Raw genomic sequence first — 19,030 nt, 5'->3', positions numbered from 1 at the left:
GAACTTGCACCAACTTTGTATTACAACTTACAGGAAGCAATAATCAGGCATATAATTTATCTATTCGTTACAGATGTACGTATACATAGGTTCATCCATGTTTTATTCTTTCGCTGTTTGTATACAAAGGTACATACAACGGAATTACAAATGAAATATAAAATGCAAGAGACGTAAAAGGGGATCGTTGTACAACAACAACAACGATGACGACGACGAAAGGGGGAAAAAGAACCGACGAAAACAACGGCGAACTGGGAAGGAGAGACGTGTCGATGCGTGACAAGCCGACGGGACGGGACGAAACGGGGCGTCAGGCGAGGCGAGGCTAGGCGACGTGTGGTGTGGCGTGGCGTGGCGTTTCGTGACGTTTCGTAGCGTTTCGTGGCGTAGTGTGGCGTGGCGAGATGAGAACAGACGCCGTGAAGCGCATCAAGTACGGCTTTGCCTACAGACATTCGTTTCGCAATTGGTAAACAAATTAACACGATTAACGCAATGAATCGATGCATGTATATTGTACGTATGTATGTGTATGGAAATCACTACGGTTCGTGTGTGTGAAATGGTTATTCTATACCTATGATTTTGCACCAACAGTAAGACGAGGAAGAAGTTTTCTGCGATACACGTGTAGGGGAGACCGGGGCTGGTTGTCCCAAGGGGTAGGTTGACTAATTGTTAATAACTTTGCACCGACGTATACTCTACTGCGGAACGATTTACTGTAGAAAGAAGTCACTTCTACTATACCATGCATTTATGTCCGACCACGCGATCGCACGTTTTTTAACGGTTATCAGCGTTTGTCGAAAAATTGACCACGTAAGTAAATATTTTTTCTTAAAGATTTTATGTCTTCACGCTCCATATAGTCACAATAGAATAAATGTTAAGGGGCTATTTTATATACATAAATAATTGAAGGTTATATAGATTATTGAAGTCAAAATAATCGGTCGGGGTTGGTTGACTAATAACGTTAATAAGGTTTAAATTGTTATTTTGTTATTCAGCAAGCGATTTTTATTTTTTGCTTTATGTTATAAATGCATTATAATTTATGTTTAAGTTGAAAAAATGTTCAGTTTATTATTAAAATATGAAAGACAGATAATTAATATTTTATAATGAAACAACTCTTGTGATCTTGTGTTATTGTGTTACCACTGAGATAAGTTGCTAATAACATTTTTTTAACTGATTGTACCTACAGTCAACCTACCCCATATTGTAAGTCTAGCAACCCCGATCATAGGGTTGACCAGCATGGAAGGTGTTAGAAAAACATTAAAATATCTGACTTGTTGCCACATTGAATCAACTTTAATAATTTAATCAGATAGCCAAATGTATGCCCTATCAAATATACTAACCGGTTTACTGATATTTCGTCCACATAATTTATTAAAAATCAAACACTGAAAAACTGGCCTACCAGCCTCGGTCTTCCCTACCTACTTGGAAACTAAGGTAAAAAAGTTAAGAAATCGTCAGCAGAGCAACGTGGTCGAAAGTTGGAAACCACGTTGAAATCAAGTATTTCGATCAAGTAATGCGATCACATAATATTACACTAAAAGCACTAAAAGACTTGATTTTTACGTTAGATGCGAAAATATGCCGGTAATGTTTGTCAGCGAGTTACACGAGTTCTTGTGGAATGAGAAATGTAAAAATCGCTCCGACTTACGCGCGAGAAATCTCTTGGAGCGTTCGACAAACGCCGCAGGCAGCTTTTTGCATCTATGTATGTAGATATTTATGTACGTCAGACCCTCGTACATTTACGATTCATTCCGTGCGGATCGTGTTAGCAAAAACTTGCGAAACGTGTAGCCCTCTTAATGCGTTTCACATTAAATGTTGAACTTTGCTCGAAATAGTTTTTCGAAACTTGTTATGGTAAAAATGTTTATCCTGTAGGAAAGGCACGAGTCGATAACGTTCGCAGGGATGGATCTAGATTTAATATTTTTGATATTCCACCATTTATAAATCACTGCGACCTGTTGCGTTACTATAATCGTAAATATTTATCGGTTTCTCCCATTTCACTTACGAATGGAACTCGGAAGGATGTATTGTACATATGCGGCTAGGTACACGAGCTTTCGGCTCGAGCTGACTAAATAACTCTGAGAAAATATTTGCAAGGGCACTTGAGGTAAGGCACACGGATACCCGTTACATAATAGTATTCTCGTAGGCTTAAAACTTATGTCAAGATGTCTATTCTTACTTGTCACGTGATTACTGGCGGTATAGAGTTGGGGCCGGCACGACGGTAACGAGACTAAATAGTCCGAAATACATAAGAAGGGAAAAGGGAGGAAGGGTAAAAGCTAGAATGGAAGAAAGATGGGCGCGCTCGTGTTTGCACGTGTGCGTGTATAACGCATATGAGAGAACAAACAAATCGTTCGCTCAAAGTCGATGTTTGCCGAGCCTGTACAACCGTAACCAAGTGTTTCGCAGAAGAAGGAAAAAACGGTTAAACTTTACCAATGGCGAGACACGTGACATTTACTAAGTTCGTCAAGGTGTGCTAATCGACCAGGAATGATTTCTATTTTCCTCCTTGGCCGAGTACCCGTTAACGAACTTGACGTTATCACGCTAATACGTAGCGCGACGATCGCATATAGTAATCGCCCCCAATGGTATTTGCCGGTGGTTGAGCGATTTCTACAGTTTCGTTTAAAGCGTAAGAATATTTCGAGTACCAATCGCGATGAAAAATATTCTGCAACTGTTGCCTCAAGTTGTCCGATGTTTCATCACCGATACTTTCAAACGCCGTACCTATGCCTAACAACACACGATGTTGAAGCTCGAAAATTTATTCGTTAAAGAAAAAAAAAAGTGAATGAAAAAGATAGAAACCTGCAGTGTTTATGAAATAATCGCCGGACCAATTGCTGGTCCCTATGTAGGCAGCAGCGTCAGTCACCATATACTTGTTGTGATTCACCCTCGAGTATGGTATTTTATCGAATTCGGGAGTGGTAGGTACCACGAATCTTCTCTGCAAGGACAAATTAAATTACGGGCAAATATGAATGAAAATGTGTCGGAGAGAAACCGAGGTGCCTGGCCTGCCTCTACTGACCACTTGGATTTTCACGCCTGCGTAACTGTCGGTTAAATCGACCAGCGATTTCAGAAAGAAATTCTCCGATTTTCGCGAATGCTTCCAAGAGGATATCAACAGCCGTACCTGTATCTTGCGTTCGATAGCTGCGCTCCTTAAAGCGTCGTCGATTATTGGCCAATACCTAAATTTCGTATCAGTAGCGAGACATAAAGTGATAATCGAGAAAAGTGGATACGTACTTGATTTTAGCGGTGTATATAGTTAATGGGAAATAGTCCATTACAGCTATATGAATAAATCTCTCCGCTTTCTCGATGCAATAGAGAATAGCGTCAACGTCGTTTGTTCTACCCTTTGGCGAGAAAGCTGGAGGTGAACTCTGAAGTAGATGTGGGTTTCGAATGTTATTCATATGTAAATCTAGTTGGTTCTCGTGTACCAGGCTGTTAATACTGTTAGTAGTGCTTCGAATGGATTCCACAAACGCCGTTCGTATAAAGTAAAAGCCAACTTACCGCGATAAAAGTTTCATATTTATTGTCCATGAATGTGAAATTCATTGGATTCTTTATATTGATGTTCGTGTTGAGAGTATCTGGCCAAACAGGCGGTATTTTACCATCCGCGGCTACTGTCCAGTAAACCTGCGAAATATTGTGGAAAAGATAATACCTAACGTTACGATTGCTATATATTGCTTTGTCGAGAAAGCGACGTAGCTGCTGGTCTTTGTGCGCGTAGCCGAATAATGGAACAGTGGACTTACGTCGAAAATCTTGGCGTAATCGTTCGCTAGGCAACTGCAATTTAGAGCGACCAGTCCGAGCTCTTTCACCTGCGAGAGCGATCGCCAATCCATATTGGCGGAACCGACGTATACATGCGTTCTGTCAACCACCCATAGTTTCGTGTGAAGCACACCTCCTCCGAACAATCCCGCGAAGTTTAAACTTCTTACCTGCATAAAATTCTAATTGTAGCAACTTTCCTTTAAACTACAAAACCAGCAGATTTATCATAATTTTCTCTAATTCATAATTTCATTCAAATTTATATATATCATAATTTTCATTGCTTTTCTAATAACGATTTTCAAGGATTTTGCCTCGCCACATTTTTCTATGTTTGCCAGGGTATACTTACCTTGGCGTTTGCTTTTCTCGCCAAGATCTCTGTGTCGATGTTCGGACTAACTTGCGAAGGAATGTTCTGGGCTATTTTCAAAATTATATTCCGATCTCTACCCGCTTCGAGGAGCAAACGAAGAATCTCCTCGCCCTGGAACAATCATCGTGAAACTAATCTGCTTCTGATCCGAAGGGAAGAGATCCGCTACTGCCGCAAGCCGTGCGGTGCGCGTGAATCCCATTGATCGATTACACGCAAGTACCTGTTTCGCGCTATCGTCCGGATACACGTCCTCCCTCCTCAGTGTCCAATAAAACGAAGCTATTTCGATCTTCTCTCGCGCTAATGATATTAATTTCGCCCAACTATCGTACGTACTCTCCAGCGACACACTGTCGCCGGTGTAATTCATGCCAACTGGTAGCGTTTCTACGAAGGAAAAGTTGCAACCGTTCATGCAGCTCGGGTTAAACTCGTAACTGGAGTTGTTGGACGCATACTTGTCCGCGGCATGGTCCAACAATGGCAACAGAACCACCAGTACTATCAGGATTAAGATGACCGTGATTGGAATGCAGCTGGGCCTACACCACCCTTGCGCACCTCCCCATCTGCGCGCGAAACATACAGAAATAATGAAAACAATCACGTCCTCCTATCAGCCGTTACTCGCGAACAGATAGGTACTGACTTGCCGTTTGTCAATGAGTCGTCCGTGTCGTTTCTCAACATGTAGCCCGATTGATCCCACAATTCAAGATCGTCGTCAGGAGCACCGTTATAAGCGTTATTCCCGCCGCCGTCGCCTCCGCCGCTACAATTTGAACGATTTACCTCTAACCTTGCATTCTCAGAAACTGTCTGTGTAAGAAAGCTTAAATCAGTTTGCATGGAAAAGAAGTTGCGCGAACTTACGGATGCGTAGGTACTTACGGATAATTTGTGCTTGACAACAGGGGTCCTGTTCCTTCGATGGGGTAATAAAACTACGACATCCTGGTCGTTGCTCCGCTCTTTCGTGTATTTTGTATAAGATTTGACCGTCGAGGCTGTTCCTCTAGCCGCGGAACAGGTCGCGACACTCGCAGGATCCCCACCACCGGTGGAACATTTCGTGTATGCGACATTCTTCACGTTATTGCTGCCGCCGTAAGAAACGTTGTGCGTGTTGTTCACCTGTTCAATAAAATGCCATGCAATCAATCAGATCACGATTACGCGAAACTATCTTTTCCACCCGAAAGCTTTGCCATTTTTTTAAATGTCTACTACTTACAACGGAACATCCCCAACCCGGAAATTCGAAAGAATCTGAAACTTTGTGAATGTGTAGAGAATTTCCTCCTGATCACAACGGAATTTTTCATTTGCTGCCCGAATTCACTCTAAGGGGGTGTAATTGATCGCTGAAAATCCGGTTATTTACCGATTTTGTGTTATAACTCGTGAACTGTAAAATAATTCTTTTCGCCAAATGGTAGATCTAATTAAAAGAAGTAAATTTTGTCTTGAAACTTTTTTTCTATCTCTTACAGTTCGCGAGTTATAACACAAGATCGGAAAATAGCCGAATTTTCAACGGTTAATTTCACCCCCTTCCAGTGAATTTGGGCAGCAAACAAAAATTGCATTGTAATCAGCAGGAAATCCCCTACGTATTCACAAAGTTTCAGAATTTTTGGAATTTTCGGGTTCGGGATGTTCCCTTGTTAGTTGTAAGTAGGTAGTAATAAGAAAACGCGCATGCGAGGGCGAGAATGAATTTTTAATTTCATTGCTGGTAAAATTTCATTAACATGCATAGGGCGCATGGCGAACTCACTTGTACCAAAATATGGCAAGCTTGGGAAGCGATTTGAAAGAGGCCGTCTTGTAAATTACGTCCTGTGTGTTCGGCACTTTCAGAGTGACTGCTCCCTTTCCAAGAGAAGAAGGACATATCGATGGATTTTACTGAAATCCGAAAGCAATGTTTTGTAGGGCCAGGTAGGACCTGGTCTTTAACATCGCTAACCAATCGTAAGTATCTAACGCTACGATATACGATAGGTGCTGAAAAACTTGTACTGTGTATGCTTATGAGCATAACCGTGTTTCCAAGTGTTATTCGAATTCGAATCGATTACAACAGACTCGTTGCTGCGCTTCCCGTGGTAGTATTTCAAGAGAATTACGCAACGTCAACAACTCTTTCTTTTTAAACGACTTGAAAAAGAAACGATTCTCGTGAAACTTATTACGTTTAGTTTAGCTTCGATCAACTCTTGGGTCACGGAGAAAGAATTATCAAAATCGCTCAGGGAGTTTTGAAGTTACACCAAAAACAAGAAACCTGTTTCACTGTTATTGGAATCTTCCGTTTCTAGCAAGCGGTTTTTTGTTTTGGTTGTGTGCGATTCAGTGCGGTCTTGTATACAGAACTCTACTTGGCTACATACCTATGTAAACGTTTCAAGGAAAAAGAAATATTGAGAACGCAAGAGAGCAGAGACGCGAGACGCGACGCAGAGCCATCCATGATCGTTATCGATTACCACCTTAATAAATACACTGCCATGTATCTCGAACGATAACGCCAACTCGCGGTCGCGTAAAGATCCAAAGACAAAGCGGGGAGAAATGATCGTGACGAGGCTCACTGAAAACATACCTCGCGAAGAATATGTTGCCGTGTGACCGTGTGTACATACCTAAGTACACGCGGCGTCCTAACCGTTGCGTCTGTTGACCTACCTATCGACGTATTTTGCGGAGCGACCACTGTCTATCGAAAAGTAACGTTCACTTCGCAACGGCGCGGACTTGCGCTCAAGAGCTTTCCAGTTTCCATCGCCTATCTAACAATAAGCATATACATAGGTATGTGTAAACCTACCTACATAGATTTCACACGTTCTTTTACAATTTTCTTTTAAATTTCATCTATCTTTTAAATACATATTGTTGGATCAATCAGTTGCTTCCCATTTACGATATTTCGATTAGATTCGATTTCGATTTCACTAGTTAGATTAGAGATTAGACACAAACCATTCTTCTTTACCGATTTCTCGTCTGTCATCGTCCAGAAAACAAAACGGAAAGAAAGCGAGAAAAAAGAGGGGGGCGTGAAAGAAGAAAGGAAAGGGCTCAAAGAACACTATCTTGTATAATATATTAGCGTTTAAGGTTGATTCAGGCACGTCGAGTAATTTAGTCTAGTAGCGAGTAATTTGGTACTTTTTCGTGTGTGAACACTAAAATTTAGTCAAGTAGTTTAGTAAAACAATAGTAAATTACTAAATTCCTCGCTACTCGACTAAATTACTCGACGTGTCTGTTCCAGCCTTTACATGTATCAGTCATTGCCAGTTATAGGTACACTAGCTTTACTACTCGGCTTCGCCCGAAATTTTTGATTCTTGTTTTATAAAATTTTTTTTAGTTTTTTTTGTGAAAATAGTCACATTCATGTGGATTAGTCAGGCATAATGAGCTGAGGCACATTTCATGATCCCAGAGTTTATCGTTCAAAAGTTTTTAGGCAACAGATAAACACACAACATATAGAAGCTTTCTGCTTTATGTATTAAGATATGAGTGGGTGCTGTAGGTAATGTGCAGCTATTATTTAGTTGGGTCGCTACTAACAAGTATGTACGTACTGGATAGGATCATAAATACAAGATGCTAAATTTTTCCTTTCTTTTACACAATTACGCATACCTACACTGCATTCCACTTTAAAGCGGACTCGTTCCGCGCAGGGATATACTGTTGATTGGTAGGAAACCGGCAGGGAAAGTGCTACGGCCAATCGCAAAAGTGCTACGACCAATCGCGTGTGTCGGATCCGTGGGAGCTGCGCAGATCGGTCGCAAATCGGTAGGGGCGTAGGTCCGTTCTTATATGGAATGGAGTGTACATATCCCTACTGTCTACAATGAACATTAGTTTTTCATTACCAATATGTTTCTGATAATAATGATGTTGTAGGGTATTTTCTTCACAAGATACTCGCTTCATGTTTGTTGATGTCATTTCATTTCTGTACAAGGAGAGAGAACCGTGACATCTTGTGCAAAGGTAAAACGAATAAACGAAAATGCAAATCGAATCGACCGAGAAATGGCCGGTGAAACGTTCACCTGTACTTTATTTTTTATAAAAGTGTGATTAGAGATTCCTTTTCTCTTCACAATGATCCGATAAGGGGTAAAACAGTCGTACATATTTTCTTGGCAAACATAGTTATGTACCTCTTATTCGGTCCGAGGTGTTCCAAATACCGCTTGTGAGAAGATGTACGTTACAAACTGAGAAGAACCGTGCAGTCTGTTTGCCAAGAAAATATGCGTACGACTGTTTTACCCATTATCGGATACATAGGTATGTATGCATACCGATTGCACCTTTTGTATGTAGAGGCTTCGTATCGTTGCCAGTTTCGCGCGCTTTTATCGCACGCTGGAGAAACGGTAACACTCGCATCTGTTCGAAGAAAAATCCCTAGGTTCCTAGCCCCTAGTTCCTGCTGTTCAAATTCTACGAATTTAGGTATTTTTAGCTTTACGGTTTACACCAGCGTGTTCAGGATTCCGGGAACGTAAATAGAAACACGGTTTGTTCTTCTTACCCTTCTTACACGTTGCCGAAAGTTCCTTCTTTTCTATTTGTCCGAACAATCTACCGCGATAAGAGTAAATGTCGAAAAGGGGTGAGGGGGGGAGGCGCGAAAAGTAATATCTTTGGAAAGGTGACGGAAGGTGAGAAAGGAAAAAGAAAAGAAAATGGATAAGAGTGAAGAGGGAGAAAGGGACATAGGACAACGAGGATGAGTGTTGTCCTGGGAAGAGGGAGGGGTGCGCATACACGAAAAATGCACTCAATAAAATTGCAATAGCCAACGTACCAATCGGCGATGCAAGCCCAGATCTGCAGTCGATGAATGAAGGCGCGTATTCTAGCGTTGTGCAGCGTCAACTAGTATCATCGCGGTACTCCAATCCAAATACTTGGTTAGAACTGTGCGAGTGTTTCACTTGCCGCTGTCGCTATCGCTGTCTCCGTCTTCGTCTCCGTCTTCGTCTCCGTCTCCGTCTCCGTCTCCGTCTTCGTCTTCATCTCCGTCTTCGTCTTCGTCCCTGTCTCTGCCACTGCCTCTGTCTCCGTCACAGTCACCGTGTCGCCATCGTAGCCATAGCCGCCATTGTTTCTGTGGGCGAGCAATCAAGCGAACGAGCGAGTAAACGGATAAGGGAGTAAGAGGGTGGAAAACAACGAGTACGAGAGTAATAATCAAATTTTGATTGTCAGGTGGGAGCGGAGGAACGCTCTGTAGTGACAGACATGAAAAATGTACGCGTTCCAAGTGTTGAATTTTGGTATATATTGTTGACCGTTTGACGGAAATTAAAAAAACGATCGCGGAACGTTGCAGAAATCGTGCATGGTGCATTGAAGAGGAGCAAGTTTGTTCGTAGGTGTTGCTCTCTTCCAGCCGTGGTTTCGCGCGGTGATTGTGATGGTGATAGTGATGATAAAGAGAGTGGTGTGCCGCTGTTCTGTGTCATTCGGAGCGACGAATGCTCTTTCAATGGAGAGACTGGTCGTGTCCAGCTCGTTTCTTTGACCGGATTACACGGGCCATCTTAAGGAAAACTCGTCACGTGAAAGTAATTTACTTGTCCCGTGTAAATTCTCTGCATGCGGCCTGTTTCACCAGACAGATTTTCCGAGCAACTGCTTAAATATTTCGTGCAATCACGATCGTATACGAATCGCCCTGATAGATCCTGGCGATTCGCTTTACACAGAAATCACGAACTTGGATCCTAAAACACTATGCGATAGTCAGTGAAGCTTTACACGTCCTTTCTTCGTTACGACGATTGCGATCACGAACGTACAAAGGTTAGTTTCCGTTGACAACAGGACAGAAGTCCCGTTTCGTGCGTCAACTACGGAAATTTCGATTCTTTTCTCTATCGGATTTTCGGGTTTTCGGATTATCATGATACCATCGAAAAAATCTTGTTAAAGTCTGCGATCACTTCGTTTCACGAGTGAAATATAAGTAAAAGGAAGGAAAAGCCAGAGAACGAACGCAAAGGATTTCGAAGCGTTTGTTCGAATGTTTGCCAACATGGTGAAAATCTGGGTTGCAATAAAGCGTTGAAGAATGAGATGCGCAGAATCGTACGTATTTCGCGCATCGCTGGAACGAAAGGGCAGTTGGTATGCGAGGTTCTCGCGGGTAAAGGGAGAACACGTTGAACGACACGGATCGGAACACGTGTACTTCATTGAATAATGCATCTCTATCGGGGCGTCCGTTTGTGTTGGCGCATTTCACTGTTATCTTAAAGCACTTACGTTTGCACCGCCACCAGCAATCGCAGCGAGCGCTTTCCCTTTCATCTGATCGTTTTGATTCGGCTTCTACTTCAAAAAGCGAATGTCACGCACGTACCGGTACGTTTCGTATCGGTAATTTCATGAAAACGGCGGTAGCGATACAGATGACGGAAATATGTATGTAGATGGTGAATAGATTTTATATGTACGATTTGTGGTCCGGGATAAATCGACTGATTCGATCGTGTTAGTCATTGTTTGCCGTTATCTGATCGTCGAGTAATTTCAAGAATTCATATCGGGAATACACAGATCGAAATTTAGTTGGATTCGCATCGATTAATCAAAACACTAACGATTCCGATAACACACAGATGGTAATAATCGAGCGACAATCATGATGTGTTTGAATCGAATCGCATCGTATCGTATCGTATCATATCGTATCGTATCGTTCATTATTGGAAGGAAATTTTGCGAACAGTAACTCGCATTGTTTTTGTTGTGTTGTGTCATTTCAGGATGCTGGGAGGTTCGTTTCTACATCGGAAAGGGATTCGCGGCCCGACGACGATGCTGATGTTTTTGATTTTATCGTTAGGTGACCCATCATCTGCGGATGGTAAGTAGCTGATTTTAATCCAATCAAGTAAATACGCGTGCATCGAAATAAAGAATAGTCGGTTAAAATTTGAAAACAGCCGAGGAGGCAGTATTTCTCTTCTCTGCCAGAAATTATTCTACTCGTAACAGACGCTGGCCATTAGGGTTAATTTATCGTTAGACAGACCACTATCACAAACACATTGCAACTAGAGATTACAATACCGGTAAATCGCGAGAAATACCCTCAAATTTTTACCGGTAATTCGTTAAATTTTTACCGGTAATTCACTAAATTTTTACCGGTAATTCGATAAATTATGTATAGCAATGTAGCGCATATATGCGTTCATTAATTCCGTCGATATCTACTACGTTATCAGTGAAAAAAAACTTCAAATATTAATAGAGACGAAAACCGAAGTATCTCATGAAGAATCTACTCTGATCCAAAAAAATACTAAATTACTGAATCGAGCCATCAAAATATATCTATTTTGTGTTATATTATTTTATATTTTATGTTCAGAATAGTTTTATTTGCATATATTTTTTATAATGCTCGATTAGAGTTATAAAATTTTTTTTGTAATGTTTACTCTTATATTTTCAATACCTTTAAAAATTACCGGTAAACCAGCTTTGATTAAAAAATGTACCGAATTATTGGTAATTGAAAAAGTCAGTAAATTTGCAATCCTTAATCGCAACCGCGAGTGTTGCGAAATAAATGAATTAATATCTGTCCATTAACCACCGACAGCCCGACCCCACGCAATAACAGCAGAATAATCTATAATCTATTATACACGTCCGTGCGAGTCGAGTCTAAGAAGGTGTCGGAAAGGCTGTTGCGTTTGACAATACATAGGAAATCTGCAATTTTCCGATCACTTGACTCTTCTTTCGATTCCTATACCTTCTCGTTTACATTCTCACGACACGCGCATGGATTACACTGGTAATAATAATGATTAGGCAGTGGATGAAAATAGATGGTAGTCAATAGATTACTAATAGACCGTTAGACTGTCGTCTAGTATTATTATTATAAAGTACGAGGAAACAACGAGAAAGGAAGGGGAATAAAGTGGGTGAATATAATTGTCTGTTAGGTTCCTGCGAGTTCCCAGCGAGTTGGGCCGGAGAATGGTATCAGCACGAAAAACTGTTATCGATTACTATAAACGATACCGTTCTGGGTGAAAGGACGTGCGTGGAGCAATCGAAACACTCGTACATCGTGCAGTAAGTATTCGTAAGAATGATTTTCAGGTGTAGGTGTATATGTGTAATATAATAAGGGGTGATCCGTCAGAAGAGAAGGACAGGTGGATGACCAATGTATGTATGTATAACGTATAGCGTAAGACAGGGTGCGTTAATCGTTTCCTTGATTTCAGCGGCGAGAACTGCTACTACTGCATAATCGTCAACGACCGACACGAGAATCTGATCCAGTTTCGCGAAGGTGAGCACCAGAAGTGCCAAGACCATTTCATTGGTTTTCCATTTGCCAGCATTCGTTTGTGTTGCCCCGTCTTTGCTCGTTCATTCCCGGCTATTGGGTAATTGGTTTTCTCGTTCTCGTTAGGCTATTGCCAGTCGGAACGAACCAATTTGGAAGACATATGTTCGAAGATCAAATCGGACGATACCTTGTATTCCATGTTTCGAGTGAATTCCAAACCTATACCGTGCCCTTTCAGCGGGCCATCGTTTACGTTTACCTACGACAAGGGATACGGCGAATGCGCAATGCCCATCAGCCTCGGAGAGAAATGTACGGACGAGAGTAAATTGCTTCTCAAGTATCAAGCTTGCCCGGACGTGAAGAGAAGCGAGAGTAACAGTGAGTATTTTTCGAAGCTCGATTATTTGCCGCCGCCGCCGTCGCGCGTGTCCGTCATCTATTTCTATTCCATTTCTTCTTTTACCGTTTTAAGCCGTGCCACCTTCTATCGTTACGCTCACCAATCATTTATTCTTCAGCGGAGGAATTGCAGTGCCTTGCTGTGTGGAACGACGGTCGTAATAAATATCTTGTTGGAACGTTGCAAGGAAGAAGCGTATCAGGTGCGGAGAAAACCTACAGGTACGTGCCTGTTCAAAATGATAGCGTTCAATTCCAAATATTTCACTTATTGTTAAACTCTACCGCTATTCTCGTTTCTTATTTCTGCACGTTCACAGATGTTTTCTATACGAAGAAAAAACGCATCATCAGGATAATGTGGTGTATTTGCTTGCTCAATCTGGCGAACCGACTTGCAATGGCCTGACTACCGTTTCCGAGGGATCGCCCACGATTAAACTGACGAAAGGTACCCCCCGGCTGCTTTAGTATCCCTTCCTAACATTTTCCCATTCCATTCTGGTTTACCCCGTGATTATTTTTGCAGTCGACAAGCAGCACAACAGGTGTAAATATCCCTCCTGGATCACCGAGCATCACGACTGGCACTCCCTGGACGGCACAAAAGTATATCATTTTACGAACAAAAATGCAACGCTTAAAGTTCGAGTGCAAGATACCGAGGAGGGCGTGTTTCACGAGGAGAAGATTGTTTGTCATAATTTGGAGACATTGCAACCAACCGATAATGGGCAGGGGTACAAAGTGAAATTGATCGCTCATGTTACCAGTGGGTGGTAAGTGAACGTAAACGTATAATACATATGCGTGTATAGCGTTTTTAAGTAATTGCTTGTCCTTTCAGTGATATTGGTTACGTTTGCATGATATTCCACAAGAGGGATCATCATGTTATAGAGTTACAGCAATCTGGTGAGTGGAACTCTTTGAGTTAATCCTTCTATCTTAAATACGAACAAATTCAAGTCTCCTTTTACTTTTTTTTCTTAAATATCATCAATGGTTCGTAGATGAAAAGGCTATAATGCCGGACGAGGCGTGCTCCCTCTTCGATATGTCCGCCATGCCGTATACCACGTTGATAAGTCAGTATACTCTAGCGAATAATTGCGATTTCACGAATCCATTTAGTTGTTTCAATAATCATCCCGGACCGATATTTCCATGTTATTGTGCAGGCTCTTCGTTACGTCAGAGAAAGTGTCCCAATCTTGGTCGGTACGCGATCTTGGGATTGGCTCCGTTTAATTTACCCGGCACGTCGTTCCGGCGACAACGCCGTAGTGAGAAACGTTCTTGGAGAATTATCAAAAGAAGATCTTGGAGCGAAGATGTACAGCAGAAGAAGATGCACGAACAGGATCCGAACCAACAGCTACAACAGCATCAGCAGCAGCATCAAGAACAACAGCATCACCATCATCATCATCATCACCATCACCAATATGGAGGTGAGCAGCAGCATCAGCAGCAGCAGCAACAACAACACGGAGGGGAGTGCAGACATGCTAATGTTGAAATAGGCTGTTCCTCGCCGGAACAAAGTGAAATTGTCATTGGAGAAACGTGCGATAGAGAAGAGACAAGTAAGTGGGATTAGTTGTACCATTCTTCGAGTTTATGTGTTTTCGTGCAAAACCATTCTAGAATAATATGCACGTGTTTGATTTTCTTTTATAGCATACTACTGCCATGGAAGTTGGGAAGAAAGAGGTACTTGGTACACGATAGTGTCGAAAAAAAACAATCAGGCTTCCCCGGGACTAGGACAAACGTTTTGTTTTTCTATGCGTTTCGACGGCAATACGGGGAAAACGTCTACGGTCGGAAAAACTATTAGAACGAAACTTTCTGAGCGAGAACTTTGGTTTACGAGATTGGATCGAGTTTGCCGGAGAGAACCAGCCGAGGATGAATGGCCATACAGGCTTGTCGATCAAGGTATTTTCACCAAAGACCGTGCAAATTTTTTCTCTCTCCAAGTCTCTTTTGCTTCTTTGTGCCTGTTGACAAAATTGATGCATCGATATGTAGAGAGTATGTATAAATACCATTTCTTTTCTCTCGTGTAACCATTGCCTTCTCGTTGTAGGTGTGTGCGAAGATGTAACAAAAGCAGCTTCCAGTTTAGCGCCTCTATTTTCCCTATCTGGATCCTTGCTTGTTGTAATCATGGGAAATTGTGCGGCATACAAATATCTGTTAAGATGATATGCGAATGTCAAGTGAAAGAAAAGCGATGTTTGCGATAAGTACGTCCGTTTGAATGCGTATGCGAAACGAGCAGAAGACAGGAATGGGAAATTTTACCATCTATCGCTGATTTCGTAAAGACCGAAACCAAGAGCGAGTAGCTCGAATTAAGTAGGTAACGCGAATAATGGTTTTAGAACACGAAGCCCAAACTATGCTCACGACTGATTATATGTTTGTTTTATAATATTCCGGCCGGTTATTAAGTGGTATAGCCGATCGTAGTCAACTGTCACTTTTACTTCCTGTACCCTTCCCTTTAATCTTTTATTGTCTACCCTCATTTGTTTTCTCTCATTTCTCATTTCCCATTTGTCACTTGCCGATTCTCAGTTGTCAGTTGTGAATTCTGAAACGCTAATGACACGATAGCCATCATATGATCGTAATATTCGACTTTCCTGATATCTTGTTTCCATTTCCATCTACTCCCAGACGCGTAGGGACGTACTTGGATTTTAGGTGTTAGGCCCGTCCGTTTCGTACGATGATCGAGATTTTTGTCCGACATTGTCTGTCTATATCCTGCAAAATTATATATTTGCATGTGTATTTTTTATATAGACGTGCGGTGAAGGAGAAGTATGTAAAACGTTGGCCACGATGCCGGGTAATCGTAGGTAATAGTTGAGAAAATGAGAAAGCGAGCAACGACGCGACGCCTCGATTGTTTCTGTGTACACGACGGATTTCCGTATCTCGAGGTAGGTGTACACGCGGTGTTGATCAACGGGCTATCAGGCGCCCGCAGCTTTTGTACATATAAGCAGGGTATAACGAGACAAGACCATGTTTGATTAATCGCGAGTAAAGTCGATATAATCCTATAACTACGAATTTCCTTAATTTAACACGTAACAATTATGATAAGGGAATACTTTTTACCTCTCAGCTAGCTACACTTTGTACATAATAATTTAAGCACTGTACAAAAATTGTTTTTACAGAGTATGTATGTATGGAGTTTTCCACTCACTGCCGCACATAATTATCGAGCGCTTACCTAAAACCTGTTATTGGCTCGAATATGTTCACCTTGGTGAAACGTCGACAAAGTACACGCATGTACATTAGGGTGACTCTTATTTAGTCCTTGGTAACAATTTTTTTCAAGATTTTCTTCGGGGCACCCTCCAAAATAGTTCCAAATAATTAAAAAAAAATCTATGTAAAGTTTGAGCCCGATCGGATAACGGGAGAAGTTGCCCCTGGACCCTTGAACATTTAAATAATAATTTAATAGCTCAAAAAGTCGATTTTATATAATATCCTCCAAGTTATTGATTATATAAAAAAATATGTCAAAACTTGTAGATCCGGACAAGGAGCATCTCTTGTTTTTTATGTTTAAATTTGGAAAGTTTAAGGCCAACAATAAAAATGGATTTTTATCGAAATATGCCAAAAAGATACAAATTTTGTTTTCCTTATTTCGAAATTCGCAAAAATATCGTTTTTGTTCGCCTTCATAAATAAAAAGTATTCGAGAAGCATTCAAACTTTCAAAAATTTGAGGGAGAAATTTTTGTTTTTCACTTTTTCGGACATTTTTCGAAAACCGTTTGTCGCACGAGAAAAAGTAATAGAACATAAAAGATGCTCCTTGTCCGGATCTACAAGTTTTATTTGACATATTTTTTCATATAATCAATAACTTGGAGGATATTATATAAAATCCACTTTTTGAGCTGTTAAATAATTATTTAAATGTTCAAGGGCCCAGGGACACCTTTTCCCGTTACCCGATCGGGCTCAAACTTTACACAGATTTTTTTTCAATTATTTGGAACTATTCTGGGGGGTGCCCCGAAGAAAATTCAAAACTCGAAAATACAAGCCACCCTAATGTACATGCATTGTCGGGAAATGGGGGAGTTTGAAACTGCTGCGCTCGATATACGCGAAACGAGCGAAACACGCTCTGTATGAAATCGTTAATGAGTATCTTGGTCTTTTATTCTTTCTGTCTTGATTGCACAAATATGTATATTGTGCCTAATTGGAGCGACATATTTATTCGTTGCTTTATAAATTTCTCTTACTCGAAATTAATTATTAGAATAATGCGACCATCTATCGGCCTCGTTGCATCCGTAACATCTGTTACGTTTGTACATACGTGTATGTATGTGACGTTAGCAGAGCGCGATTATATTAAACTCTATAATAACATACACACGCAGAACATAAGAGCATAAACGAACGATTGAGACTGTCCCAGAATTCACATAATTAGAACAACATTCGTATAGGATGGTGCGTTGATTCTAACTCGTAAGATAGACACATTTTGAATATCGAGATAAAATCTTATTTTTATACACATAAGGCTGTTATTTCCTATTTCACCGTTCTTTTGCATTAGTGTCTTCGAGATTCTCTTGACCCTTATTAGTCACCCATCTCTACCTTCCACCCCTCTACACCTTACCCTGGCCAGTTTATACAGTTCGCTTTGTTCCTTATATATATATATATTGTATAGCATTTGATAGACGAAAGCGGTTAATCGTGCACGTCATTCGATTGAATTTCCTTCGATATAGTTTCATGATTACGTTTTTACGCATCAAGCAAGCGAAGTAAGCCCCGGTCACTCGTCGTATGTACTATAAAATACGATTCGATCGTATCGAACGGGAGAGAGAGAGAGAGAGCGCGTGTGCGTGGCGCGCGCGTGTGTGTGTTGTTTGTGAAATGAATACTAATATCTTTAACGCAACAATACAGCGATCGATATCGATGAAAGCGACATTGAAATATATGTATAAAGGTATCGCGTCAGTCACAGCCTTATCATAATGTTTCTACGATATCTTGTCGAATACGTAATATCAGCGTTTTTTATACAACAATTCGTCTATATTCGGGGGAAAGGGATGCAAAGTGATCGAGTGACCATCAATCATAACCAACCACAGAAAACCTACTAATGTGTGTATGCGACGCGTGCGCTTTTGTATATTTTATACGTCGAATGCGTGTGTTTAAAAGAGCGATGCAAAGTGCGTGCAGACGTGCGCGCGCTTATAGCAGTCTATTTTTTCTTTACATTGTGATGTGAACGCAACAACGATGATTATGACGACAGAGACAGACAAATCTGAAAACTGACAAAGACGATGTAATAAATGAAAATAGTAATATTTAATATTTAAGCAAAACTCGCGCGTTGCTTGTCTGATTAGCCAGCGAATTTAATGAGAACGCATCGATCGTATGGCGGTTATCGCAAGCCTCGAGGGAGGGGAGTAAAAAGAAGATAGCTGAAGCACAGTTCCAATAGTGTTTTCGAAGTGATCGTTCGTTCCTAAGCGATAAAAGTTTGTGATGAGACAGACGAAAAGCAACGCAACGGTATTTGTGTGTCGGGATTGGAAGCAGTCGGTCCGTTCTATGGATATGAGAATTTGATGAATGCAACACGTAAACTCGTAGAGCGACTCTGTCGACCGACAGTTTAACTTTAAGTCGACGTAGGTTTAAAGCGGTTCCGACGTCTTAGTTTCGCCAAAATCGCTGATCAAATGTTGTGACCGATAACTAAAAGCTACACTGTGTGTAACGTTTATTATTATATTTTGAATATGATGAAATACACGTACATGTACAGAATATACACATAGAAAAACACGTGAATGTACCCCCCCCCCTCTCCCACCCGCATTCGTTGTATACATAAACATATGTTTTGTATTTGACGAGGAGGGAAGGGCCGCGCTTGTCTAATCGTAAGG

At 41.2% G+C, this 19,030-nt stretch overlaps 2 protein-coding genes across 13 annotated transcripts; one reads left to right on the top strand and one right to left on the bottom strand.

Moving 5' to 3' along the window:
- Positions 1–1,947: 1,947 nt before the first annotated feature.
- On the bottom strand, positions 1,948–9,294 carry LOC143369189 (5'-3' exonuclease PLD3). 6 transcript variants are annotated; one of them, XM_076812805.1, is made up of 13 exons: positions 9,117–9,292; positions 6,876–7,062; positions 6,048–6,178; positions 5,159–5,401; positions 4,917–5,086; positions 4,488–4,836; positions 4,241–4,375; positions 3,864–4,055; positions 3,613–3,741; positions 3,337–3,476; positions 3,113–3,278; positions 2,887–3,028; positions 1,948–2,811 (listed from the first exon to the last, which is right to left on the bottom strand). In XM_076812805.1, the coding sequence occupies exons 3-13, from the start codon at positions 6,162–6,164 to the stop codon at positions 2,615–2,617; spliced, it is 1,980 nt and encodes a 659-aa protein (XP_076668920.1). In that variant the 5' UTR covers positions 6,165–6,178; positions 6,876–7,062; positions 9,117–9,292; the 3' UTR covers positions 1,948–2,614. The 6 variants fall into 6 exon arrangements, with proteins under 6 accessions (XP_076668920.1, XP_076668921.1, XP_076668922.1 ...); XM_076812806.1 differs by having other exon boundaries at positions 6,916–7,062; XM_076812807.1 differs by having other exon boundaries at positions 6,959–7,062.
- A 122-nt stretch (positions 9,295–9,416) lies between these two features.
- LOC143369187 (uncharacterized) lies at positions 9,417–18,908 on the top strand. 7 transcript variants are annotated; one of them, XM_076812801.1, is made up of 14 exons: positions 9,417–9,683; positions 11,083–11,183; positions 12,280–12,412; positions 12,568–12,635; positions 12,759–13,016; positions 13,157–13,259; positions 13,358–13,488; positions 13,567–13,816; positions 13,885–13,952; positions 14,051–14,125; positions 14,219–14,626; positions 14,721–14,981; positions 15,133–16,348; positions 17,131–18,908. In XM_076812801.1, exons 2-13 carry the CDS (start codon positions 11,084–11,086, stop codon positions 15,249–15,251), a joined length of 1,974 nt encoding a protein of 657 aa, XP_076668916.1. In that variant the 5' UTR covers positions 9,417–9,683; position 11,083; the 3' UTR covers positions 15,252–16,348; positions 17,131–18,908. The 7 variants fall into 7 exon arrangements, with proteins under 7 accessions (XP_076668916.1, XP_076668915.1, XP_076668914.1 ...); XM_076812800.1 differs by having other exon boundaries at positions 9,417–9,879; XM_076812799.1 differs by having other exon boundaries at positions 9,417–10,117.
- Positions 18,909–19,030: the final 122 nt, after the last annotated feature.

This window comes from Andrena cerasifolii, chromosome 5 (genome assembly GCF_050908995.1).
Source record: "Andrena cerasifolii isolate SP2316 chromosome 5, iyAndCera1_principal, whole genome shotgun sequence".
Classification (NCBI taxonomy): domain Eukaryota; kingdom Metazoa; phylum Arthropoda; class Insecta; order Hymenoptera; family Andrenidae; genus Andrena; species Andrena cerasifolii.
The sequence above is the reverse complement of the archived record's forward strand: the minus strand, read 5'-3'. Positions and strand labels throughout refer to the sequence as shown.